The 26544-nt window shown below is 48.9% G+C and overlaps 2 protein-coding genes across 3 annotated transcripts; one reads left to right on the forward strand and one right to left on the reverse strand.

Moving 5' to 3' along the window:
* Nucleotides 1–2949: 2949 nt before the first annotated feature.
* Nucleotides 2950–5771, reverse strand: LOC100280179 (PsbP domain-containing protein 1 chloroplastic). Its single transcript, NM_001153111.3, has 5 exons — nt 5482–5771; nt 4889–4943; nt 4738–4788; nt 3561–3982; nt 2950–3465 (listed from the first exon to the last, which is right to left on the reverse strand). The coding sequence occupies exons 1-5, from the start codon at nt 5740–5742 to the stop codon at nt 3247–3249; spliced, it is 1008 nt and encodes a 335-aa protein (NP_001146583.1). The 5' UTR covers nt 5743–5771; the 3' UTR covers nt 2950–3246.
* A 120-nt stretch (nt 5772–5891) lies between these two features.
* LOC100284947 (uncharacterized) lies at nt 5892–9225 on the forward strand. 2 transcript variants are annotated; one of them, NM_001413235.1, is made up of 9 exons: nt 5892–6188; nt 6332–6493; nt 6587–6692; nt 6793–6994; nt 7094–7175; nt 7288–7370; nt 7465–7597; nt 7721–7891; nt 8293–9225. In NM_001413235.1, exons 1-9 carry the CDS (start codon nt 6000–6002, stop codon nt 8305–8307), a joined length of 1143 nt encoding a protein of 380 aa, NP_001400164.1. In that variant the 5' UTR covers nt 5892–5999; the 3' UTR covers nt 8308–9225. The 2 variants fall into 2 exon arrangements, with proteins under 2 accessions (NP_001400164.1, NP_001151314.2); NM_001157842.2 differs by having other exon boundaries at nt 7721–7886.
* Nucleotides 9226–26544: the final 17319 nt, after the last annotated feature.

Below are 26544 nucleotides of genomic sequence, written 5' to 3' on the forward strand. Positions count from 1 at the left end.
AGCGGTTCACCAGCAGAGGCAACCGCACCAGCACCGACGGCGACGACCGCCTCTGCACCGACGACTCGACAGCAGTGGCAATCATCCCAGCATGTGCGCCACTGCGGGTAGGCCATCACCCCTGTCCTCCTATAGGGGGTGACAACAAGGCCACTAAAAGCCAAGGAGTTGGGGACTCAGCGGCAGATGGCTCTGATGCCCTCACCAGCGGAGGCGACCACCCCTGCACAAAGGGGTCCTCGCCCCTGTTTCGACCAACAGGAGTGAGGACAAGACCATCCAAGAATGCCGCCACCACTGCCGCGACGTACGACATGTTGTACGGTCCCCCAGTGCGCCCGGCCGGCCGAGGAAGCCATGAATGTGGCAAACCCGCGCACGGCGCGACTGTCGCCCGTGCGGTGGATGGGCAACCACACGCCGACCAGACAGCAGGAGGCAGCGTCAGAAGCGACACCAGAGCCATCCAGCCCCAAAGGGCCAGACACGCTGCAGCTGACAGCCTGCAGTCGGCCGGCCCCGTATAGCCAAGGACCGCCCCTCCCGCAGGGTTGGTGAACACCCTTCCCCTCCGAATGCTGGAGGAAGAAGCGGGTCACCAACCCAAACGAAGGGTAGGGCCCCGGCTCAACCTGCCTCCCACCACAGTAAGGATGATGAGCATCCTTGAAGTTGAGGGTGGGAGAGAGGCCGCAGCCCGACTTGCTTCTCCCCACCATAAGGCTGGTGGTCATCCTCCTGGGTGGCCGCCGGTGGGGGACTGCAGCCGGGTTGCATGATGAAAATCCTTGAAGCCGAATAGTGGCGAAAGGATGTCAACCCCCATGGGGTTGCACTCCTCCAATGGCAGCAGGAAGAAGACAAGATCGGCGACACCACCACAAGCGCACGCCCTCCGACGGTAAAGTCGTCGGAAGAGACGACCTTGACACGGATCCTTCTAGAGAACACCGGCGCACCCCATCTGGAGGCCCGGAAGGCGGAAGGGCGCGGTGGTCGCAAGAGGAGCGAGGCATGCCTACTGCCCGGGGGATCGACCCCTTTTTAAAGGCAGATCCCCCCCACTCGCGCCCCTGAAGCGTCATGAGTGAAGTCTCCCCCCGGTGTGCACCAGGGATCTCACCTTATGACACGGGGGCCAGGCCCCGCATGTCATAAAAACCAACCCAAAGGAGGAGCGTGCGACTGCCCCGCGGTTACGCGCCCCTCCACTTTCGGGCAACCAACGGTTAGGAAGGCGAACTGCCGCGCGAGGGGCATGCAACCGCCCCACGATCAAGCGCCCCTCCATCTTCGCCGTAACCAGCAGTCAAAGAGGCGAACCGCCGCGCGAGAAGCGTGCGAACGCCCCACGACTGAGCGCCCCCTCAGCTCCGCCACAACTGGCGGTCCAACTCAGGGGCCCAGGCCCACACGTCATGTAACCGGCGCGCTGGTTACCGTGTGCAAAGAAGCCGCACCGCCGCCTGCGCCAATGCCTTGTCTTCTCGGGACTGTCATGGATTCTGAAAAGGTAAATTTTTCAGAACCAGTGCAGCGACTCGAGGCAGCCCCGCGCATGGCCAAACAGTACCGTTAAGTACAACGGTCACGGGTCAGTCAGCCGTGGGAATATTCACGGCAGTTGGCGTGGTCATAGGCGGGCCGACAGTAATTGAAGCAGCAGACGCACGGAAGCAGCGGTCTAACCACCAATCAGACTCTGGTCCCACCTGCAAGCTCGCATTCTCCCCTGAGGCGGGACCGGGGGCCACTGTCGGTACCCTAAATCAGGGGTACCCTCTCCTGCAGCATGAAGGCATCACTCCCATGCGACGTCCCCTAGCCACGCGGAGGACCGCGCCTGGCCCCGCCGGATGGGCAGGCCAAAGGACGCCACGTGACAGGAAAAGACACCACACCCCAGTAAGGCCGGACCCCCACGAAAGAACACCGGACCCCTATGTACGAGTCCGGAGCCTCCGGGTAAGTTCGAACTCCAACAGGTCCCGGAGCGAGGAGGACCCTGGTGTGTGCAGGGGTCCGGCGCTGACACGTGTGCGGGCCTCGCTTCCGCCTCCCGCTCAGGCGGAAACCCGTTGCTCATGGCCCATGACATAAGCTACCGGGCCGACCCTGACGAAGAGTCGCGCAGCCCCTGCATTTATTAAGGAAAAGACACGCCGCCTGCCACTGCGCTGACGGGCGACGTGCCCTCTCAGCATTAAATGCGTCCCGTCCCATCCGCTGGCAGGCGACGTCAAGGTCATCCAGCAGACAGCCCGCCTGCTGGGTCTGATGGTGAACAATTTGCCTGTGCTGAGCGGCGCGCTATACTCAACTACTCTTCCGCCAGAAGCTTCCCCTGTACACCAAGGATACGCAGATCTTGGGCGACAGGGCGCAAGAAGATGGACTCGACAACAGATATTAAAGGAACCAAGCACTATATTGTTTATGTCCTTGGGCCCACATGTCGGGGCCCAGTCCTTTTGTGCATGCCCCCCTTCAGCTATAAAAGGAGAGGCATGCGACGTTACACACACGCAATCTCAGACTCGCTAGCTCATACAAGCCCTCAAGCAATACATCTCACAGTGGAGTAGGGTGCTACGCTCCGGCGGCCCGAACCACTCTAAATCCCCGTGTGTTCTTGTCCACCACTCTCTCTCTCCATCGATCAAGCGAAACGCCTAAGCCCCTCCTCATCTCAGGACTTAAGGCAGGTGCACTCCGCCACCCGGCCGGAGATCTACTCTCCGACACAAGGCATCTGGGAAAGCATTGTGGAAGGACAAACCTTCACAAGATGGAGAAGAAACTTCTATTAAGGGCTAATTTGGGAACCCTATTTCCCAAGAGTTCTATTTTTACAAGGAAAATTAATTCATTTTTCCCCAGAAAAATAAAAATCTCTTGAAAAAATTGAGTTCCCAAACTAGCCCTAAAGAATCAAAACCAGCTGGCACTCCGACATTTTCCTCTCATTTTAAGGCTTCTATTTGTGATATGCAGTAGCTCCTTGCGTGGATAGTGATTACTGCCTTTTGTTCTTCCTATTCTGCACAATACCGATTTTGCCAGTGTTCTGTTGACCAACCTTCTGATAGTTGGCTTACTTATTTTAAAGTGTAAACATCCCTTTGGAGACATGAATGGAAACATGTGCGCTCTACAGAAGAAACAAGTGATATGAACATTTCTGCGGGTACAAAAGAAACAAACAAGCAAACAAAAACAAAACATGTGCACTCTACTATCGACAAACTACGCCGCCTTGATGACCCTGAAGGAGTCCATGACTCTTCTGAGGTCCTCCTCTTCCTGCATGAACACCTGCTCGGGCGTCTGCAGCCGGAGCTCGTAGAGCCGCTTGTTCTCGACGCCGAGCACTGACAGGTATCGGCGGTCCCACTCCAAGCTCTGCACCCTGTCCTGTGGCATCACCGCCAGCTCGTTGTTGCTCGCATAGGATTTTATGTTCACCTGCAGTGAAACCACCAGCGCACACATCGAATTCAGAGCCTGATTTGCTCAATTCTCTGGATTTCAAACAAAAATCTCGGCCAGTTTGGTCTCACCTCAACCTCGTAGTAGAGCTTGCCATCGTCAGCGACCTTGGATGACGCCGATAGGACGTTGGATTCACGCCGAACGCCCAGCCTGGTGGACATGAACTCCGTCAGGTACTGACCGAGGACCTTCTCTGCAGCCTTCTCCGGTGGGCCGAGGTCCTCGACGCTCGTGTACCTGGACGACGAAGGCGACGATATCTCCACCGACATGTTCTCGTCGAGGACCATGGGGTCTCTGAAGAATATGTCCGCGCCAGCTCCACGGACCTGGATCCAATTCTTCGGGTACAGGAAGGTGTAGCCGTCAAACGTGTCGATATACTCCCTGAATGCGCCACCGGTTGTCTCTGCTAAGCTGACCTGACCCGGACCCAAGAGCAGGATCGTCCAAGCGGAGAGCATTGTCGACAGCACATTCCTCCTTTGAACTGCAGAAATATTAGTTGCTGTAGTTTGTGAACATGCCATAGTGTGTATAACAGGTAATAATGAAGCAACTATAAGCACATTACTCCTGTATTTTTTTCCTCGAACGCGCACGAGAATTGCACACCATTAAATTAATAAGAAAAAAAGAGAACTATCCAAAATGGACCAGTACAATTAAGGTTCTCTTCCACACTAGCAGACTTGCATCATTTTTTCTTTACTTGGAATGTCAAAACTGCAGCAGCCAGCATTACTGCAGATTTTTATATGGACTAGTGATAAAAAGTGTTCTTTCACTTGGTTACAAATCACCATATTTTCAACATATCTCCTAACCCATTTTGTTAGGAGAGGGAAAACCCTAACCCTAATTAGAGGGCATAGGATATATTAATATACCCAGGTACATGGGCTAAGGCCCATTACCGAGATAGATACACAATTAATACACAATACGCTAACACCCCCGCGGTACGTTTAGAGAGAGAAAGGACTCCACTATGCTAAAACAATTTCGCCAATACACAAGCGATGTCCGAGTGACAGTGTTGAGAGAACACACCTTGTACTTTTGATACAACATTTTCAACTTCTTCAACACGGTCCTCGTGAATTAGATAAACTACTTCATAGTGTAAAAGAACGAATTTCAAGCTGAACTCAGAAATCCAGCACAAATGAACAGCAAGTAATGCCAGCATGAAGAAATAGGAAAAAAATAGTTTGACGGAAGAGCAAAGCAGAGAGATCTTACTTCTTTTCATATCGCTTTTTAGCTGGATATTAAGAAAATCATACAGCTTTTCTGCAAAAAAAAAAGATTAGAATGATAAAATATCCACATGAACTATAAAAAGGATCTTTACAGTACCAAAACGGACATCTAAAAAAACTTTAAAGTGAACCTTCATTTGCATCAGCAAATTCTGGTGACACTTGGCCATCCTCTCTCACCATTTTCTACAAAATAAAAGAAATAAGAAAACCATGTAGATTAGTTGTTTAGCCTATTGCAATATCTTTCAATCTTCCGCATGCAAAACTTAAGAGCATCTCCTGTTTCTACCGCAAATGACCAAATCCATAATGTTTTGTATGCCTCAGGCAAACTTCATAATTTATTTTCTTTTTTGGAGTACTACTAACTGTTCGTTCACAAATTTCATTTCTATTGTATTCATTGGCAATGGTTACTGTACAAGAAAAACTAAAGCATCGTAGAATGTAGAATTTTACACACAGACGCAAGCATATAATACTAGATTATCCCTAAAAAATCTCATATCCACACTATTCGCAACATTAAGGACTACTTACACAGATTATTGGCTGCTACCAAGTCATTTACCAAAACCATTGCATTCAGGGAAGAATCTAGTCTAGAAGCAGAAACACAAAAGCAGCCATGTTCTGTTCGTCATCTCCCAGGCTGAACCGCTAGACAGAAGCATCTAGAGGCAGCCAGCAGCCTAGCAGGGAATGAATGAACAGACCGAACCTTTCTAAACAGGACGGCCTCGGGGAACAGCTCGGCAGACTCGCCCGCCTTTCGCGCAAAGCTGTGCGTGTCCACCCGCTCCTCCGCCACGTCGTCCCGGCCCCTTCTCGTCTTCTTCGCCCAGACTACGCCCCCCTGCCGCCTGACACCTCCTCCAACGGCTACGCGCAAGCAGTTCATACGCATCCAAGGCAGCAGCGGCGCCGTCGACAGAGATGGCCCAAGGAGGGACAGAGCCCGCGGCACCGCGGTGGCCTCCATGGGTATGCGATGCCGACGCGGAGCAAAATGAAATGCGGGTGAGGAGAAGGATAAGATGGTAGATGGGCCGAGCTAAGTTTTGGGCCTCCATCTTAAATTTTGGCTTTCGACTATGCATGATGGGCCGGCTCATGGCGTTTTAAGACTAGCTGAAGGCCCGACCTGTCCTCCTCTTCTCGTCATCTTCTTCGTTTCGTCCTTCTTCCGCCGCAGCCGCCGTCGCCGTCGCCGCAGCTAGGGGTTTTGCCTTTTTGGCTATGGACGCGACGGGACAGCAGGAGCAGCATACAGGAAGTGCAGGCGGAGATCTCTACGGAGTGCTTCTTTACTACAAGTACGCCGAGGTGCCTGACGCCGCCGCGCTCGCCGCGTTCTACGAGGCGCACTGCCGCAGCCTTGCGCTCGTCGGCCGCGTCCGCGTCGGCCCCGACGGAGTAAACGCGACGGTGAGAACATGCCTCCGCTTGCTCTATCATTTCGACATCGTAGGCGGCGCCTTCGGGGCAGGGAAGGTCGACCTTTGTGGATTTGCAGTGTCCATAAATGAATTCATCACGATCTCACTGGCACTGCATTTTGTTGTTGATAGCTCGGAGGGCAGATGAACGCGCTGGAGAAGCATATCGCGGAGATGAGCTCCAACGACTTGTTCGTGGGCACAGATTTCAAGCTGGCGTCCTGCGACGACCCTGTCGACGAGAGGGTCGCCCGGGAGTGCGGCTTCACCTCACTCTCCGTTCGGGTCGTCAAGGTTCTTGCCACTGATTCCAGCAGAATGGTTTCACCTTTGACCAGTTGGTAGTGTCATCCATCACTGGGTTTTGAATCGTTGCTGCATCGGCAGGAGCTAGTTACCCTGTGCTGCAACCCCGCATTGGCACCCCCAGAGATTTCGAGTGCTGGGAGACACTTGTCTGCGGCCGAGTTCCATTCGGTGCTCCAGAATGTTGGTGAGTGGATTCTCGGACTGAGGCTTGTCTAATTTTGTTTGGGCTGCCGATTTCTGGTTTAGGATTGAATTATAACCTCCAATTTGGACTGTGCTTTTAGCTGGGACTAGTTTGAATGCTGTGGCATCTGCGGAGAAGAAGGAAGTGGTTGTCTTGGATGCAAGGAATGTATATGAGACTCGGATCGGCAAGTTCAATGTGCCAAATGCGAAGACCTTAGATCCTGAAATTAGGCAATACAGTGACCTGCCTTCTTGGATAGACAAGCATGCTGAGCAGCTGCATGGGAAATCAATTCTTATGTACGTTAGGCTGGATCTTTGAATTAACCTTGAATTAGACTAATGTATTTTACAAGCACCAAGCAAGAAGCCTTAACTAAGGTTTGGTATTTATTACAGGTACTGCACAGGAGGTATACGCTGTGAAATGGCATCAGCTTATATTCGCTCAAAAGGTGAAGGATTTGAGAACGTTTTTCAGGTAATGTGCTATACTCTGTTTGGCTTGTCTTTAGTCTTGAGTATACTTGTCCATGCTTGAGTAATTTGTATTGTTCATGAGTCATGACTGTTTATTATTATGTTTATTTTAGCTATATGGAGGCATTCAGCGGTATCTGGAGCAATTCCCAGATGGTGGCTATTTTGAAGGAAAGAATTTTGTATTTGACCACAGGTTGGAGTACATAATATTGCAAATGTGAAACTCTTCCTTTTAAGGATTTCATTTGTTTTTCTTCTCACTAATCTGTCACAATGTCATTTCATAGAATATCAGTGGGAAGCCTTAAGGAAAACATACTCGGTGCATGTTTGATATGTGATTCTTCTTTTGATGACTATTCGTCACGCTGTCGGTGTAGCCATTGCAGAATGTTGGTCTTAGTGTGCCCAACATGTCAGGTTGAGTCAAATGCGACACTTTTTTAATGTACTTTTCATGAAAATTTTGCTGATTGTCACATTGATTTTACGCTAATTTGTATAATTGATTTAAAAAGTTAAAGTTGTCTTTTAAATCTCTAGGATTCTACTGAGGAATATGCATGCGAGCTGTGCCAAAAGAATGGAAAAGAACCGTGCCAACTATCAACAGGACAAGACTGCAAAATACAGAGAGGACTATCTGAAAGCTTTGAAAAGCCATCCATAAGCTATCACAATGTGACCTCCAAAGTTTCCTGGAGTGATGGTAAGGTCTGTATCAGTTTTTCATTGCAATCTCTGAATGATAATTATTTATGTTCTTACTCAGATATGCATATGGGGCTTTGTGCTACAGAAGTAGAGAACAAATCCATGTGTTGGGGCACTGGGCTTGAACAAGATAGATAAGTGCATAGCGGGAATAGTAACCTTAAATCAGTATTGAAACTTCATTAAAAATGTTCAATAGTTCTGAAGTAATGGTAGCTCAACTGCATGTGGTTTGAGCCGCTTTGCATTTTTGGCCCACTGAATCAGCTAACCAGTTTATTCTGATGTTCTCTAATGCATTCAGTCCGAACTATTGTTAAGCATGCAATTATCTGAATTAGCTATATTTACTTGTATTTTTTAGGGTTGACCTTGCTCTAAGTAAATGAATTGTTACACAGGTAGCGAGCAACTGAAAAGGTTGAGGATCCTCTGCTTGCATGGTTTCCGCCAGAACGCATCCAGTTTTAAGGGAAGAACGTCAGCACTTTCCAAGAAGCTGAAGCATATCACTGAGCTTGTCTTTGTCGACGCGCCTCATGAGCTTTCCTTTGTATATCAACCAATCCGGGGACACTGCTCCGACAAACCCTCACCTCTGTCTGTTACACCGAAACGGAAATTCGCATGGCTCATTGCTCCAAACTCCCACTGCAACCCTGAACAAAACTGGAGGGCTGCAGATGTGCCGTTTGACCCTCTTCAGTACCAGCAACAAACCGAAGGCTTCGAGGAATCATACACCTATCTTGAAAATGCAATCTCTCACATGGGGAAATTTGATGGAATCCTGGGCTTCTCTCAGGGCGCTGCCATGGCTGCCTTATTCTGCAGGCAGCAGCAGAAGATGTGCGGCTTTCCAAAGTTCAGGTTTGGGATGTTCTGCTCTGGATATCCAGCACCTGTGGGCGATTTTGGCAACGAACCAATCAAGCTCCCCTCGCTCCATTGTTTCGGCAATGGGGATGGTCATGATAGGCAGATAGCGAACAGGGCAAGCGCTGAACTTGCTGGTTTGTTCGAGCAGGATTGCTGCTCCGTTGTTGAGCATGATATGGGCCACATAATCCCCACCCGGTCGCCCTACATCGATCGGATAAAGGATTTTCTTTCCAGTTTCCTGTGAAATGTTTTGAACTGACTATTGCGTTGTAAGTTGGTATACACAAGTTGGGTTCTGAATGGCATTGACTGTGTTTGTTGGTCATTAGTATTTTCCATCTGATTGTGCTAAACAAATTGGGATTCTCCTCTCTCGCCGACTCTGAGAGGACTACTTGTGCCACGACATCAGAATGTTTTGAAATAATATATTTTTGGTATTGGTATTATTACAAGTCGACGAACCGTCCAAGTCACCCACCCTTTAATTGTTCCAATTTGTGATTCTTCGAACAAATACATGTCAATACCACTTTCTTTGAATTCAGTTCAGCTTGATATTTGAATTCTCGAAAATTATCCATCTTCTTGAGTCTTGAGACGTTGTGCACTATAGACGATGAGAGAATAAAAATTTTATAGGATGAAATGAGTCTGGAAATTAAATTTGTCCATAACGTTCTCAATACGAGAGCCTTGAAAACTGGACGCGAAAGATTGTGACTGCATACACAACGCAGAGCATTTGGATCGATTTTCTAGATATAAGAGTCGATTTTTCAGATGTAAGAAATGTAAACCAAACACTTGGAAGCAAGGAAAAGTGATGCACCGCAAAACAACAGAACGAGAGTTCAAATTGTATTGTCAAGCGCTGTACAATAGGGTAATTACAGGATAGTTTACAGGTCTCCTGATTACACCATACTTAATACCCTCCTGAGTCATTTACAAGTGGGCCCATAGAAGGCAGGCGCCGTTTACATGGGGATTGCTCTTTGAAGTACGTTTGTCGTCGTTGTAAGCTAGCTTCCAATCCTGTCAAGTCTTTGTGCTTTCGCTGGCAATCACTCTCCTTCGCAGGCCAGTTCGCATGACTGACTTCGTCGTCAACGGAAGGGTTGTGATTGCATGCCTTCGGTATTACCCCCAGCCTTCGTCTTCTGTAGCTTTGATCATATGCTGTGGTCGAGGGGGACGTTCTGTCTTCGCTCCAACACGAGCCCTCCAAGGGAATAGTTTAACTTGTTGAGTCAATCCTAAAGTCTTGTAAGTGCGATGGATGAACGTTGCCCTCGATCACTAACGTGTTCGGCTGACGTGGGTTGGCGCGCCTTTTGATGAAGGGCGGTTTCACATTTTACGAAGCACCGCTCAGCCATTGTATATAAGACCGTGTTCAACGCATCCCGCCAGCCTCCCTCTCCGCTACCTGTGACGGCTACAGGCATCCCCCTCCGTGTTCAACGCATGACGCTATATGAGCCTCTACCGGCAACAGTGCAAGGGGAGAGGTCGGTACTCCGCCAGATTAAGAGGGCGTTGTGGCAGCCTCCTTTCCTCGCTATGCCTGCGCGTCAGTGTTTGTTAGAGGAGAGAAAAATGATAATAGATGATGAAAAGATATGTAAAATAATATTTTATGTTTGTAGTGGGCTACATGGGAAGGATTTAGGGGGAACCGCTATACAGGATGGAGATATAGGGGGAAAGAGAACGCTGACGTGGCACGTGGGTGGAATATAGGGGGAGAAATTTAGGGGAACCGCTGAAGATAGTCTAAGGGCGAGGCAGGGCAGGGTCTTTCCTTTTTCCGCGCGCAGCCACACTCTTCCTCTTTACTTTTTGCTCTCGCGGTCTCGCCTGGAATTTCTCTGTGCTTTATCAGTGACTGACTACCGATGGGGATTGCTCTGGCACGAATTAAACAAACTGCTCGTCGTCGATGCCGGTACGTGTCGCTGTCCTCTTCTTCCTTGTCATCGAGTGCGGAGTCCCCTACTGGGATGTCGCCTCCGGCAGGTGATTCCGGCGCTCAGCGCGCCGTTGGCCTGGAAACCTTAGAATTCGATCGGTTTGCGGTTTTCTCGAACCGTGTGCATGAATTCGATCAGTTGGGTTATTTTAGAGCAAGGGCCAGGCGTGTGCCTGGTACTGAGAAGACTCCAAACCCACAAGGGGAGGTGGTAGTATTCGAGGCGTTCTTTTGAGGCTGGTCTTCGCTTCCCATGTCACCCATTTGTGGTCGAAGTACTAAAACGTTTTAACGTTCAACTGCATCAACTAACGACAAATGCCATTGTTGCATTGTCTAAATATGTTTGGGCGATGACTACATATGGCGGGGAGCCTTCAATCGAAGTATTTGTGAAACATTACTCCCTCCACTGGCAGAAAAAGACTATGGGTGGAAGGGTAATGCAGTTCAGGAGCTGCACTTTCACACCAAAGACTGGTAAGATGGGTGGTGAAGTGTATGAACTTGTTCCATGTGCCAAGAACAGGTGGGGCAATTGGTTCAAGTCTTGGTTTTATGTTGATCTTGGAGAAATCGTACCATGTGTGGCTCAACTGGCGGCGAGTGCTATGGTGGCTCATGACATCATTGATTTCCCTAACTTCGAAGTCAAGGAGAATGATTCCGATGAATGGGCGTGTGTGTCATGCGAGGGTGATGAGCAACGATAGAGATTTGGTCGAAGAGTATATTGTGTATCAAGTGTAGCCATTGAGCGGAGGCTGGACCGTTGGTGAAATCGTGTGGCGGAGGATGCCGCTAAACAGTGCCTTTTTGGGAAGATGTCATTGTTGTGAGTCCTGCCTTTGCTGTTGAGCTTGGTGGGTGAGATGGGGCATCCTTCATTAGTGAGGTTGAGGCGGAGGTTGTTAAATTTGTTGGAAAGTACTCTGCGAAGAAGGAATTAATAAGGAGCCTAGAAATTTGAGATGATAATATTCATCCCAATAGGGTTTTCAAAATGAACGAGCTAGAGTATGGGCCATATCCCGAAGACACAGAAGAAGGGGATGAAGAAGATTTGGGTACTACTGCAAAGGGGAAGGAGGTTGTCGAAGGCAGTGAAGAGAGGTTTGGTTTGAAGTGGAAGGCTTTGTCTGCTGAGGGTAAAGTGAGGAAATGGGCAAAGGGTTCTGGGTCTCTGGACGAGGCAGAGACCGTGTCTGAAGACTTGGTGGGCTTGAATGCTGAACTGACTGAATTTGATGAGGATCTAGCGGAGACTGTGAGGGAAGCCATGTCGCCCGTCTCTCTCGTGGCGGCGCATGCAAGGGCAGCCACAGTCACTGGGGGAAATATATTCCTGATGCTGTTGACGAGGATTGCGAACTGAATAGACTAGCTAGATCTTTTGATATTTTCCCTATGATTATAACATTGGGTTTTTTTGTCAGCGCTCTTGGAGAAATATCAGTGGTTGAAATCCAAGAAATGAAAAGAAGTCATCCGCATCGTGGACCCAAGAGGATCTACAAAGGCTTGGGCTCCGAAGGCGGCAGGGGCGAAGGGTGGTGCGACAGAGACCACTATAGCGGAGGCTGCCAGGGTTGAGGTGCAGGAGCCTCCTGTTGGAACTTGCTCTCCTGGGCAAATTGATCCAACGGGGGAGTGAAAGCAACGCAAACAAGGTTTTAACTCGAGATGGCAATAGCTCTGTTAATCTAGCCTCTCAAGGGCACAGTGCGGGGGTATTTATAGGTGCCTGAGTGCCCAGCATCTTGAGTTAAGGACGCATGTGCCCTCAGGCGCCCAGGTTATTCTTGAAATATTCCCATAAAGCAGGGTTATAGACTGTAATTACAGGGAAGCCTTTACAAATTAGGCCCGTAATGCGTAGCAGCCACGCAGGGCCTGCCACAATGGGCCGGATCACGCGTGGGCCTCCATGTTGGACGAGGCCGCGGGATGGGACGACCTCGTCATAGGCCTTCGTCCTGCGACGCGTGGGACGAAGGGTAGAGTCTGCCAGTCGTCTTGTCTCTGTTGGTGCAGCGAGTCTGGCGAAGGCATCGAGCGAAGGGTGGCGTCTTCGCCTTCGCCCCAACATTTGCCCTCCGAGGGACCAGTTCGACTAGGTCATCTGGTGCCGAAGGCGTTGCTAGATGGTGGAGATGCTGCCCTCGCTTGAAGTGGTTCCGCGGGGGTTTTTGACATGACCGTTGATTGACGCCGCACTGTTGGATTGCGGGTTTCCCGAAGCGTCGTGCCCTGTGTATAAAAAGGGGGTGGGGGCGGCGCGGATTGAAATTTACCTTTCTGCGCGCCGCGAAAACCCTAACCTCCCTTTTTCAAACTGCTCGCTTGCTCGTCTGCCCTCCTTGCTCCTGTTCGCCGGAGAACTGGCCCACGTGAAGCAGACCGCGCGCCGCCGTCGACGGTACGTAGCCATGCCGTCTTCCTCCTCGTCTGCTGCGACCACGCCGACGACCGAGGCGTCTTCCGAGGATCTCTCGAGCACTGTGGCGGCGGCGGAGTTACGACCGAGTGATATGGTGGAATTCGGTGTTTCGCGGATGTCGTTGGTCCGCGTGCAAGATATGCAACGGTTGGGGTATTTTGGCGGCGGGGTTGGGCGTGTCCTGGGGGTAGAGGAGGTTCCCGAGCCCGAGGGCGAATTGGTTGTTTTTGAGGCATTTTTCATCGCCGGCCTTCGTTTGCCTGCGCGTCGTTTTGTGTCGGAGGTTCTACAGAAGTTTGAAGTCCAGGTTCATCAGCTGACACCAAACGTCGTGGTGGCGTTGGCGAAGTATGTCTGGGCAACGACGTCGTATGGCGGTCAGCCTTCGGTGGAAGTCTTCGCCAAGCAATACTGTCTGCACTGGCAGAAGAGAAAAATTGGACATAAGATTGCGCAATTCGGATCGTGCACTTTCACGCCAAAGTCCGGGAAGACTTCGATGGAAGTTGTGGAGCTGGTCCCCTGTGTCGGTGTTTTGGGTCCGACCGCACACCCGGGGTTGCCCCTCAAGGTGTTTTAGGAGTAGGACGGTGTCGCCGACTGTAGCTAAATGGTTCGTGCCAGATGCACGAGGAACAATGGACAATGTTTACAGGTTCGGGCCGCTTTGAAATGCGTAACACCCTACGTCCTGGCGAGTATGCTTTGTGTATGGGTTACAAGGTAGCTCTCTAAAGCGTAGAGAGTTGGGGTGGATGGTTGAATAGTAATGGGGTCGATCGTTCTAAAGGGGTGCCCCCTAGGCCTTATATATTCGACCGTGAGGCAATACATGTGGATATGCACCTAAAAGATAGTGAACCGTTTTTTGTCTATCTTCCTATGATTCTGCCGACTTATCCTCGCCTGGTTCCGTCGTACGGGGCTCCAGCGCGGGAAAGTCGGATCTTCTGTTGCGGTCGCTTGCTCCATGCTGTGGGGCCGTCCGGGTTTGTGCCCACCCAGCCTTATGTCGATCTGCTTCACTGGTCATTTCTCCCCAGGCCCATGAAGGAGTGACCTCACGATTTATTGGGCTCTTGGGCCTTTCGTGAGGTCTTTTACCCTTCCAGTGGACTTGGGGGATATCCGTCCCCCACAAGCCCTCGATCTTCGGGCTGATTTTAAGATAATGAGCCCAAAGATCCTAGGTCCAGCTTGCGGTCTTTGTTTATGATAAGAAATGCTTTCCCAGCAGTCTGGTAAAAATGATTTTTTACTGTCTCCTTCTGCTTTGATCACTCGTAAACTGGAGCCTCGTTTCATGCTTGCGCCTTAGAGGTCGACATTTCATTGTAGGACCCTGAACTTCATTGGGTGTAGCCCCTGAGCATCGAGTGGATTTTGGAAAATAATCCTCTCGAAGGTCTTCATCAGAGATTATTTTTATTTTCCACTTGCACTTTGGTTGAGGGTCAATCTTGCCTTCAATCTTGCCTTATGCCTTAGAAATTGGTGTTGTCTTCTCTTGAAATGGTGATTCATTGGGTGCACCGGAGGTGCACCCAATGGGTGTAGCCCCCGAGCTTCGAGTGGATTTTTGAAGATAATCCATTCGAAGGTCTTCATTTCGTGTCTTTTTGCTGAGGGTCATCTTTTCCTTTTTTCGGGTGCCTTAGAAGTCGGCATTATGTCATCCATATTATGCTTTAGAGGTCAGCATTATGTCATCAATATTATGCTTCAGAGGTCAGCATGTATTTTGTCTTTTGCAGCCGAGTTCGTGATCCGCCCATATCTTGCTAGGTGGTGCAATTTATTTGCTCTGCGACTGATTGGACATTTGATGGACGTTCCCTGGCTAGTCTTCACGTCGCTTCTGTCGGTCAGATTTTGTACTTCACCGGCTATATTTGGCTTTCCTTTGATCCTTACTGATATCTCATTTTTGTCTTAAGGTATTCATTGCATGCCCTGCACGGATATGACAGTTTTGAAAAATATACTGATAATTCCTGAGCGTCCCCCCCAATGGGTGTTGGCAAGGGACGGCTTGGTACGCTGAGTGTTTTAGCCGGCTGCTTCTGAGTAGTAATGTGATGTGACGGCGGGCGTAATCATATCATCCGCGCTGTTGACTGGAGTCCCAATGGGTGTTGCGTTGCGTGAAACGGCGTCAGCCGCCTGACGTGTCTTCAGACGAGTTGAAGTGTGTATTGAATGCTTCGCGACTGTTCAGTGACCGTGGTTGGAGGTGAGCGGTTGCCTTCTTCTTCTATAAATAGTGCCTTTGCCTCTCTGGTTTTTTCACATCTCTTGCTGTTCTCCGCTGCTTGCTTTCTTCCTCTCCTTGCATTTCCGCCATGGGCAAGAACAACAAACGCAAGCGTGAGCCGACTCCTCCATCAGAGGACTTTGGCGACTCGGAATACTCAGAGGAGGAGTTCTCCTCTGAGTCCGAGGGGTCTCCAGCTCCCGTCTCTCCCCCAGCGTCGTCCGATGACTCGGACGACTCTCAGGGGATTGCCGCGGAGGTCTGGACTTACATCCGGGCCGTCGAGCGCTCCGGGCTCGAGGGCTCGGATGAGTCAGAGTACTCCTCGGACGAGGAGGACTCGCCCGAGGAGGACGGCGAAGGTGACGACAACGACGACGACGACGACGACGGAGGCGACGGCGACGGCGGCGGCAGCGGCGGCAGCAGGGGCGGCAACGGCGGCAGCAGGGGCGACGATGGCGGCAGCAGCAGAGGCAGCGGCGGCGGCGGTAGCAGCAAGGGCAGCAACAAGGCCAGTGGCTAGATGCCACTGGTCTTTAGATATTTGAAAGGGAAATGTGCCCTTGGGCCATTTCTAAGTATTTTGGTGATTGAGTGCCAACGCAAGTGCTTAAAATGTGAATTTATGCACATGGATGGACAAAGTACAAATCAAGAGTAAAGGTATGTTTCTAAGCCTTAGTACATTGGTTTTGTGTACTAATATACTTATCTAAGTGTTAGAAACAGAAAGAAGAAGAAAAGAAAAGAGGTGAAAAAGGCTTGGCTGTGTACAGCCAAGACTCAGCTCAGTCTGGCACACCGGACTGTCCGGTGGTGCACCGGACAGTGTCCGGTGCGCCAGGCTGACTCGACATGAAGTGGCCGCTCTCGGGAATTCGCCGACGGCGTACGGCTAAAATTCACCGGACTGTCCGGTGTGCACCGGACTGTCCGGTGAGCCAACGGTCGGTCGCGCGATCTGCGCGGGACACGTGGCCGAGCCAACGGTCGGAAGGGGGCACCGGACTGTCCGGTGTGCACCGGACATGTCCGGTGCGCCAACGGCTCCCAGATCTGCAACGGTCGGCTGCGCCGTTTAAGGAAGGAAATCGGGCACCGGACAGTGTCCGGTGTGCACCGGATTGTCCGGTGCACCCGACGACAGAAGGCAAGATTGGCCTTCCAGATTTGCTCTCAACGGCTCCTAGCTGCCTTGGGGCTATAAAAGGGACCCCTAGGCGCATGGAGGAAGATACCAAGCAACCTTAGAGCATTCTTGATCATCCACACTCAGTCTTTGCGCATTCGGTTGTCATTCTCAGTGATTCGAGCTCCGTTCTAATGAGAACTTTGAGATAGTCTTTTGAGCTCGATTCTTGGCCGTGTGTGTGCGCATTTTGCTGTGGATTTGTGTGTGTTGCTTCCCTCCCTTACTCCGTGCTTCTTTGTGAACTTCAAGTGTAAGGGCGAGAGACTCCAAGTTGTGGAGATTCCTCGCGAACGCGATAAGAAAAGAAAAGCATAACACTGTGGTATTCAAGTTGATCATTGGATCACTTGAGAGGGGTTGATTGCAACCCTCGTCCGTTGGGACGCCACAACGTGGAGTAGGCAAGCATTGGTCTTGGCCGAACCACGGGATAAACCACTGTGTCATCTCTATGTTTGATCTTGTGTGGTATTGTGTTTTGTTAAGACTCCTCTCTAGCCACTTGGCGATTATTGTGCTAACACTCAACAAGTTTTTGTGGCTATAAGTTTAAGTTTCACAGGATCACCTATTCACCCCCCCTCTAGGTGCTCTCAATTGGTATCAGAGCCGTTCTCTTCAAGAAGGGACTAATCGCCCGAAGAGATGGATCCTAAGGGGAAGGGAATCGTGATCAACGACAAGGAGAAGGAGTCCTTCGTCAACGAGCCGAAGGATGACAAGCCTACTGACTCGGGCTCGGGCCACAAGCGCAAAGATGGGAAGAAGAAGAAGACAAGGCGCATCAAGGAGATCGTCTACTACGACGATAGCGATGAGTCTACTTCTTCCCAAAAGGACGACGACAACGACTACAGGAAGACGGTCAATTCGAACTTTTCATTTGATTATTCTCGTATTTCACATAGTTCGAATTCGCATTTGCTTTCCATTCCTCTTGGCAAACCTCCACACTTCGATGGGGAAGACTACGGATTTTGGAGTCACAAAATGCGTAGTCACTTATTCTCTCTCCATCCAAGCATATGGGAGATTGTAGAGAATGGAATGAAATTTGATAGCTCGGATAGCCCTATGCTTATAAATGAACAAATCCATAGAAATGCACAAGCTACTACTGTTCTATTAGCATCTTTGTGCAGGGAAGAGTACAATAAGGTGAGTGGCTTGGACAACGCCAAGCAGATATGGGACACCCTCAAGATCTCTCACGAGGGGAACGACATCACCATGCTCACTAAAATGGAGTTGGTGGAGGGCGAGCTTGGACGATTCGCAATGATAAGGGGAGAGGAGCCAACCCAAACTTACAACCGGCTCAAGACCCTTATCAACAAAATAAGGAACTACGGAAACACGCGATGGACGGACCACGACGTCGTCCGCCTAATGCTAAGGTCCTTTACCGTTCTTGATCCTCATCTCGTAAACAATATTCGTGAGAATCCCAGGTACACGATGATGACGCCCGAGGAGGTACTCGGAAAATTTGTAAGCGGGCGGATGATGATCAAGGAGGCGAGATACGTCGATGACGCTCTAAACGGTCCAATCAATGAGCCTCAACCTCTTGCTCTCAAGGCAACAAGAAGCAAGGAGATGCTACCTAGCAAGGTGGCACAAATTGAGGCGGCCGGACTTAATGATGAAGGGATGGCTCTCATCATCAAGAGATTCAAGACGGCACTAAAAGGCCGCAAGGGGCAGCCAAGCAAGACCAAGACAAAGGGGAAGCGCTCATGCTTCAAGTGTGGTAAGCTTGGTCATTTTATTGCTAACTGTCCCGACAATGATAGTGATCAGGATCAAGGGCACAAGAGGGAGAAGAAGAAGAACTATAAGAAGGCAAAGGGCGAGGCGCATCTAGGCAAGGAGTGGGACTCAGACTGCTCCTCTTCCGACTCCGACAATGAAGGACTCGCCGGCACCGCCTTCAACAAGTCATCCCTCTTCCCCAACGAGCGTCACACATGCCTCATGGCAAGGGAGAAGAAGGTGAGTACTCGAGACTCCACTTATGCTTCTTCTAGTGATAATGAGTCTAGTGATGATGATGACATAGACTATTCATGCTTATTCAAGGGCTTAGATAGATCTAAGATAGATAAGATAAATGAACTCATTGATGCCTTGAATGATAAGAATAGGCTATTAGAAAAACAAGAGGATCTTTTATATGAAGAACATGATAAGGTTGTAGAAGCACAAAAATCACTTGCTTTAGAGATTAAGAGAAATGAAATGCTTTCTTGTGAGTTGTCTACATGTCATGATTCAATTTCTAGTTTAAAAAGCATGAATGATGATTTAAAAGCTGAGCTAGAAAAATCTAGTAAATTAACATCTTGTGTAGAACATGTTGTGATTTGCACTAGGTGTAAAGATTTTGACATTGATGCTTGCAATGAACACTTAGTTACAATTGCCAAACTGAATGATGAATTGACGAGTCTTAATGCTCAACTTAAGGCTAGCAAAAGTGAATTTGATAAGTTAAAATTTGCAAGGGATGCCTACACAATTGGAAGACATCCCTTAATTAAGGATGGTCTTGGCTTCAAGAGGGAAGCCAAAAATTTGACAAGCCATAAGGCTCCCATCTCCGCCAAGGAGAAAGGGAAGGCCCCTATGGCTAATAATGTGCAAAAGAACCATGCCTTTATGTACCATGATAGGAGACAATCTAGAAATGCTTATAGGAGTTGTAATGCATATGATGATTTTGATTCTCATGCCATGTTTGCTTCTAGTTCTTCTTATGTGCATGATAGAAATGATGGTAGGAGAAATGTTGTTCATAATATGCCTAGGAGAAATGTTGTTAATGTTCCTAGGAAAGTTAATGAACCTTCTACAATATATCATGTTTTAAATGCTTCATTCGCTATTTGTAGAAAAGATAGGAAGATAGTTGCTAGAAAATTAGGGGCAAGATGCAAGGGAGACAAAACTTGCATTTGGGTCCCTAAGGATATTTGTGCTAACCTTGTAGGACCCAACATGAGTTGGGTACCTAAAACCCAAGCCTAAATTTGCCTTGCAGGTTTATGCATCCGGGGGTTCAAGCTGGATTATCGACAGCGGATGCACAAACCATATGACGGGGGAGAAGAAGATGTTCACCTCCTACGTCAAGAATAAGGATTCCCAAGATTCAATTATATTCGGTGATGGGAATCAAGGCAAGGTAAAAGGGTTAGGTAAAATTGCAATTTCTAATGAGCACTCTATCTCCAATGTGTTTTTAGTTGAGTCTCTTGGTTACAATTTGCTATCTGTTAGTCAACTATGCAATATGGGATATAATTGTCTTTTTACAAATGTAGATGTGTCTGTCTTTAGAAGAAGTGATGGTTCACTAGCCTTTAAGGGTGTATTAGATGGCAAGCTTTACTTAGTTGATTTTGCAAAAGAAGAGGCCGGTCTAGATGCATGCTTAATAGCTAAGACTAGCATGGGCTGGCTGTGGCATCGCCGACTAGCACATGTGGGGATGAAGAACCTTCACAAGCTTCTAAAGGGAGAACACGTGATAGGTTTGACTAACGTGCAATTCGAAAAAGATAGACCTTGTGCAGCTTGTCAAGCAAGTAAACAAGTGGGAGGAGCACATCACAGCAAGAATGTGATGACCACTTCAAGACCTCTGGAGCTGCTGCATATGGACCTCTTCGGACCCGTCGCCTATCTGAGCATAGGAGGAAGTAAGTATGGTCTAGTTATTGTTGATGACTTTTCCCGCTTCACTTGGGTATTCTTTTTGCAGGATAAGTCTGAAACCCAAGGGACCCTCAAACGCTTCCTCAGGAGAGCTCAAAATGAGTTTGAGCTCAAGGTGAAGAAGATAAGGAGCGACAACGGGTCCGAGTTCAAGAACCTTCAAGTGGAGGAGTTCCTTGAGGAGGAAGGGATCAAGCACGAGTTCTCTGCTCCCTACACACCACAGCAAAATGGTGTGGTAGAAAGGAAGAACAGGACACTAATCGATATGGCGAGGACGATGCTTGGAGAATTCAAGACCCCCGAGCGTTTTTGGTCGGAAGCCGTGAACACGGCCTGCCACGCCATCAACAGGGTCTACCTTCACCGCCTCCTCAAGAAGACGTCGTATGAGCTTCTAACCGGTAACAAACCCAATGTATCTTACTTTCGTGTATTTGGGAGCAAATGCTACATTCTAGTAAAGAAGGGTAGAAATTCTAAGTTTGCTCCCAAAGCAGTAGAAGGGTTTTTGTTAGGTTATGACTCAAATACAAAGGCGTATAGGGTCTTCAACAAATCATCAGGTTTGGTTGAAGTCTCTAGCGACGTTGTATTTGATGAGACTAATGGCTCTCCGAGAGAGCAAGCTGTTGATCTTGATGATGTAGATGAAGAAGATGTTCCGACGGCCGCTATACGAACCATGGCGATTGGAGAAGTGCGGCCACAGGAACAAGATGAACGAGATCAACCTTCTTCCTCAACAACGATGCATCCCCCAACTCAAGACGATGAACAGGTTCATCAAAAGGAGGCGTGTGATCAAGGGGGAGCACAAGATGATCACGTGATGGAGGAAGAAGCGCAACCGGCACCTCCAACCCAAGTTCGAGCGATGATTCAAAGGGATCATCCCGTCGACCAAATTCTGGGTGATATTAGCAAGGGAGTAACTACTCGATCTCGATTAGTTAATTTTTGTGAGCATTACTCCTTTGTCTCCTCTATTGAGCCTTTCAGGGTAGAGGAGGCCTTGCAAGATCCGGACTGGGTGTTGGCCATGCAAGAGGAGCTCAACAACTTCAAGAGGAATGAAGTTTGGACGCTGGTGCCTCATCCTAAGCAAAATGTTGTGGGAACCAAGTGGGTGTTCCGCAACAAACAAGACGAGCACGGAGTGGTGACAAGGAACAAGGCTCGACTTGTGGCAAAAGGTTATGCCCAAGTCGCAGGTTTGGACTTTGAGGAGACTTTTGCTCCTGTGGCTAGGCTAGAATCAATTCGTATCTTGCTAGCATATGCCGCTCACCATTCTTTCAGGTTGTACCAAATGGATGTGAAGAGCGCTTTCCTCAATGGGCCAATAAAGGAGGAGGTGTACGTGGAGCAACCCCCTGGCTTCGAGGATGAACGGTACCCCGACCACGTGTGTAAGCTCTCTAAGGCGCTCTATGGACTTAAGCAAGCCCCAAGAGCATGGTATGAATGCCTTAGAGATTTCTTAATTGCTAATGCTTTCAAGGTTGGGAAAGCCGATCCAACTCTTTTTACTAAGACTTGTGATGGAGATTTGTTTGTGTGCCAAATTTATGTCGATGACATAATATTTGGCTCTACTAATAAAAAGTCGTGTGAAGAGTTTAGCAGGGTGATGACACAGAAATTCGAGATGTCAATGATGGGCGAGTTGAACTACTTCCTTGGGTTCCAAGTGAAGCAACTCAAGGATGGCACCTTCATCTCTCAAACGAAGTACACGCAAGACTTGCTAAAGCGGTTTGGGATGAAGGACGCCAAGCCCGCAAAGACTCCGATGGGAACCGACGGACACACCGACCTCAACAAAGGAGGTAAGTCCGTTGATCAAAAAGCATACCGGTCAATGATAGGATCGTTACTTTACTTATGTGCTAGTAGACCGGATATTATGCTTAGCGTATGCATGTGTGCTAGATTTCAATCCGATCCTAAGGAGTGTCACTTAGTGGCGGTGAAGCGAATTCTTAGATATTTAGTTGCTACGCCTTGCTTCGGGATCTGGTATCCAAAGGGGTCTACCTTTGACTTAATCGGATACTCAGATTCCGACTATGCTGGATGTAAGGTCGATAGGAAGAGTACATCGGGGACGTGCCAATTCTTAGGAAGGTCCCTGGTGTCATGGAACTCTAAGAAACAAACTTCCGTTGCCCTATCCACCGCTGAGGCCGAGTATGTTGCCGCAGGACAGTGTTGCGCACAACTACTTTGGATGAGGCAAACCCTCAGGGACTTTGGCTACAATCTAAGCAAAGTCCCACTCCTATGTGACAATGAGAGTGCTATCCGCATGGCGGAAAATCCTGTTGAACACAACCGCACAAAGCACATTGACATCCGGCATCACTTTTTGAGAGACCACCAGCAAAAGGGAGATATCGAAGTGTTTCATGTTAGCACCGAGAACCAGCTAGCCGATATCTTTACCAAGCCTCTAGATGAGAAGACCTTTTGCAGGCTGCATAGTGAGCTAAATGTCTTAGATTCGCGGAACTTGGATTGAATTGTAGCATACATGTGTTTATGCCTTTGTTCATGTTCATTCTGCATTTTGTTGCTTATTGTGGTGCTCAAGTTGTACAAACACTCCCTGGACCTCACAAGTCCGTTGCAAAGTGATGCACAGTTTTAGGGGGAGATGTGTTACAACTTGACCCTTTGAGACTAACCATATGCTTGAGTTTGCTTGTTTTAGTCTCAAAGGAGGTTTGAAAGGGAAAAGGTGGACTTGGACCATGAAAGACTTCCACTGCACTCCGATGAGAGGGTAACTTATTCCAAGTTCATCTCATGTACTCTTATTGCCGTTGTATTCTTATTGAAGATTTTGGTGAGGCAATGGGGTTCTAAGGCCAAGATTGATCCCATTTTGGTGCTTGATGCCAAAGGGGGAGAAAATAAAGGGCAAAGCAATAGATGGATCAGCTACCACTTGAGAAACTTTGAAATAGTAGAATAGAGCTTTTGGTTTGTCAAAACTCTTGCACTGTCTCTTTTGTCAAAAGTTGGCCTCCTGTGGGGAGAAGTGTTGATTATGGGAAATAGGGGGAGTTTTTGAAATCTTTGATCAATCTCTTTTGGAATGACTCTCTTTATGCTTCAACATGTGTGTTTGACTTAGAGATAGAGATTTGAGTTTAATTTGCAAAAACAAACCAAGTGGTGGCAAAGGATGATCCATATATGCCAAAATTGAATCAAAATAAATTTGAGTTTTATTTGAAGTGATTTTGCACTTGTTCTAGTTGCTTTATGTTGTGTTGGCATAAATCACCAAAAAGGGGGAGATTGAAAGGGAAATGTGCCCTTGGGCCATTTCTAAGTATTTTGGTGATTGAGTGCCAACGCAAATGCTTAAAATGTGAATTTATGCACATGGATGGACAAAGTACAAATCAAGAGTAAAGGTATGTTTCTAAGCCTTAGTACATTGGTTTTGTGTACTAATATACTTATCTAAGTGTTAGAAACAGAAAGAAGAAGAAAAGAAAAGAGGTGAAAAAGGCTTGGCTGTGTACAGCCAAGACTCAGCTCAGTCTGGCACACCGGACTGTCCGGTGGTGCACCGGACAGTGTCCGGTGCGCCAGGCTGACTCGACATGAAGTGGCCGCTCTCGGGAATTCGCCGACGGCATACGGCTAAAATTCACCGGACTGTCCGGTGTGCACCGGACTGTCCGGTGAGCCAACGGTCGGCCGGGCCAACGGTCGGCCGCGCGATCTGCGCGGGACACGTGGCCGAGCCAACGGTCGGAAGGGGGCACCGGACTGTCCGGTGTGCACCGGACATGTCCGGTGCGCCAACGGCTCCCAGATCTGCAACGGTCGGCTGCGCCGTTTAAGGAAGGAAATCGGGCACCGGACAGTGTCCGGTGTGCACCGGACTGTCCGGTGCACCCGACGACAGAAGGCAAGATTGGCCTTCCAGATTTGCTCTCAACGGCTCCTAGCTGCCTTGGGGCTATAAAAGGGACCCCTAGGCGCATGGAGGAAGATACCAAGCAACCTTAGAGCATTCTTGATCATCCACACTCAGTCTTTGCGCATTCGGTTGTCATTCTCAGTGATTCGAGCTCCGTTCTAGTGAGAACTTTGAGATAGTCTTTTGAGCTCGATTCTTGGCCGTGTGTGTGCGCATTTTGCTGTGGATTTGTGTGTGTTGCTTCCCTCCCTTACTCCGTGCTTCTTTGTGAACTTCAAGTGTAAGGGCGAGAGACTCCAAGTTGTGGAGATTCCTCGCGAACGCGATAAGAAAAGAAAAGCATAACACTGTGGTATTCAAGTTGATCATTGGATCACTTGAGAGGGGTTGATTGCAACCCTCGTCCGTTGGGACGCCACAACGTGGAGTAGGCAAGCATTGGTCTTGGCCGAACCATGGGATAAACCACTGTGTCATCTCTGTGTTTGATCTCGTGTGGTATTGTGTTTTGTTAAGACTCCTCTCTAGCCACTTGGCGATTATTGTGCTAACACTCAACAAGTTTTTGTGGCTATAAGTTTAAGTTTCACAGGATCACCTATTCACCCCTCCCCCTCTAGGTGCTCTCAATATTAGTATAATGTAGTAAAATAATGTAGTAGTACTAGTAATGTAGAGTAGTATAGTGTAGCGTAGTAGTAGTAGTAGCAGTAGGGAAGTATCAACTCATAATGAGTTGATTTGTAAGTACTGTTACTTCCCTTAATGAAGAATGACTTCGTCTCCTCCTGTGCCAATTACTTTGCTTCATAGTAAGTTGATCTCTTATTTGTGAAGTTGATTCATTCGGAATAGTATCTAAATAACTCGGGCATCATATCGCCACTTTAGGGGTGATGGCCGAGCTATTATTGTCAACATTTATGCATTTGAAATAGAGTCCGAGTGATGACGAAACCATGTCAGCGTTGGAATAACTGTTGACCGCGTCGGCGCTCTTAGATGTGACAGCCGAGTGACCTGTGATAACGTTGGCGCTTTAAAAATAGCCGCCGAGCGACTGAGGACATCGTCGGCGCTTTAGAGATAGCTGCCGAGCGACTGAAGACATTGTCGACGCTTTAGAGATAGCCACCGAGCGACTGGAGACATCGTCGGCGCTTTAGAGGTAACCGCCGAGCGACTGAAGACATCGTCAGCACTTTAGAGATAAATGCCGAGCAACTGGTGATAACGTTGGCGTTTTAAAAATAGCCGCCGAGCGACTGAGGACATCGTCGGCGCTTTAGAGATAAATGCCGAGCGACTGGTGATAACGTCAGCGTCTTAGAAATAACAGCCGAGTTAAAACGGGCCGTGTCGGCCACTTTGAGGATAATAGCCGAGTGACGATGTGGCACACCGGGGTTTTAGAAGTAGCCACCGGGTGACGACGTGGCATGCCGGTGTTTTAGAAGTAACTGCCGGGTGCTGACTGGGCGCTTTTGGAGACGGTATCTGACTCGGGAATATCCCGCATATACTGCGCTTTCAGCCGCCTCTGCTTTCCGTGCCCTAGTTCTTGCTTTCCTGCCTCCAGATCTTCTCTGCAATTCGGCTCCCGCTCTGTTTGCCAGTAGAGTTGAGATAGCGCCCAAGAGAAAGGCCTCGAGTTCGTCCGCTGCGGTGATTCCCCCCATCGACCCCAACAGCCAGTTGCCTTTCGCAGGTAACCATATGTCTGTTGTCTCCGAGCCTGACCTTCTCCACCTCGTGTCCATCGGGGTCCTTCCCTCGAGGGAGTTTTGTTCTTGGCGGATTTGTCATGGGGTCACTGTCCCGACAGAGGATACCCATGAATCCGTGATTTACGTTCCTTTTCTTCTCCACGGTCTTGCTCTCCCCATTTCTCCCTTTTTCCGCGACCTCCTTGATTTCTATCGCCTTAACTTGACCCATCTGAATCCCAATTCTATTCTGCAAATTTCTATTTACGTTCATTTGTGCGAAGCTTTTCTTGGCGTCTTGCCACATTTTGGATTGTGGAAGTATCTGTATCACTGTCGCCCTGGAATGGCCGGGGGCAGCATCAGCTGGTTGGGGGTGCTAGTTTAGAGATGCGCCGTGGGAGGAAGTCCGATTATCTTGAAATCCCTCTCAAGGACAGTATTAAGGGATGGCGCTTGGAGTGGTTTATCGTTGAGAACCACGGAAATTCTCTCCCTCCACGATCGGGGAGACAGCCGGACGTTCGTACTCCGAGTT

The sequence above is a fragment of the Zea mays genome, chromosome 1, assembly GCF_902167145.1.
Source record: "Zea mays cultivar B73 chromosome 1, Zm-B73-REFERENCE-NAM-5.0, whole genome shotgun sequence".
Lineage (NCBI taxonomy): Eukaryota > Viridiplantae > Streptophyta > Magnoliopsida > Poales > Poaceae > Zea > Zea mays.

What these genes read in the sequence shown, in the direction of transcription:
- LOC100280179 (NM_001153111.3), bottom strand. Translation starts at nt 5,742, where the DNA reads ATGGAGGCCACCGCGGTGCCGCGGGCTCTGTCCCTCCTTGGGCCATCT. An exon ending in AAAAAGCGATATGAAAAGAA is followed by an intron (nt 3,983 to 4,737) that starts GTAAGATCTCTC and finishes ATATTTCTGCAG; the next exon opens with TTCAAAGGAGGAATGTGCTG. An exon ending in AGCTCTACTACGAGGTTGAG is followed by an intron (nt 3,466 to 3,560) that starts GTGAGACCAAAC and finishes GTTTCACTGCAG; the next exon opens with GTGAACATAAAATCCTATGC.
- LOC100284947 (NM_001157842.2), top strand. Translation starts at nt 6,000, where the DNA reads ATGGACGCGACGGGACAGCAGGAGCAGCATACAGGAAGTGCAGGCGGA. An exon ending in AATTTTGTATTTGACCACAG is followed by an intron (nt 7,371 to 7,464) that starts GTTGGAGTACAT and finishes GTCATTTCATAG; the next exon opens with AATATCAGTGGGAAGCCTTA. An exon ending in TAGTGTGCCCAACATGTCAG is followed by an intron (nt 7,598 to 7,720) that starts GTTGAGTCAAAT and finishes TTAAATCTCTAG; the next exon opens with GATTCTACTGAGGAATATGC.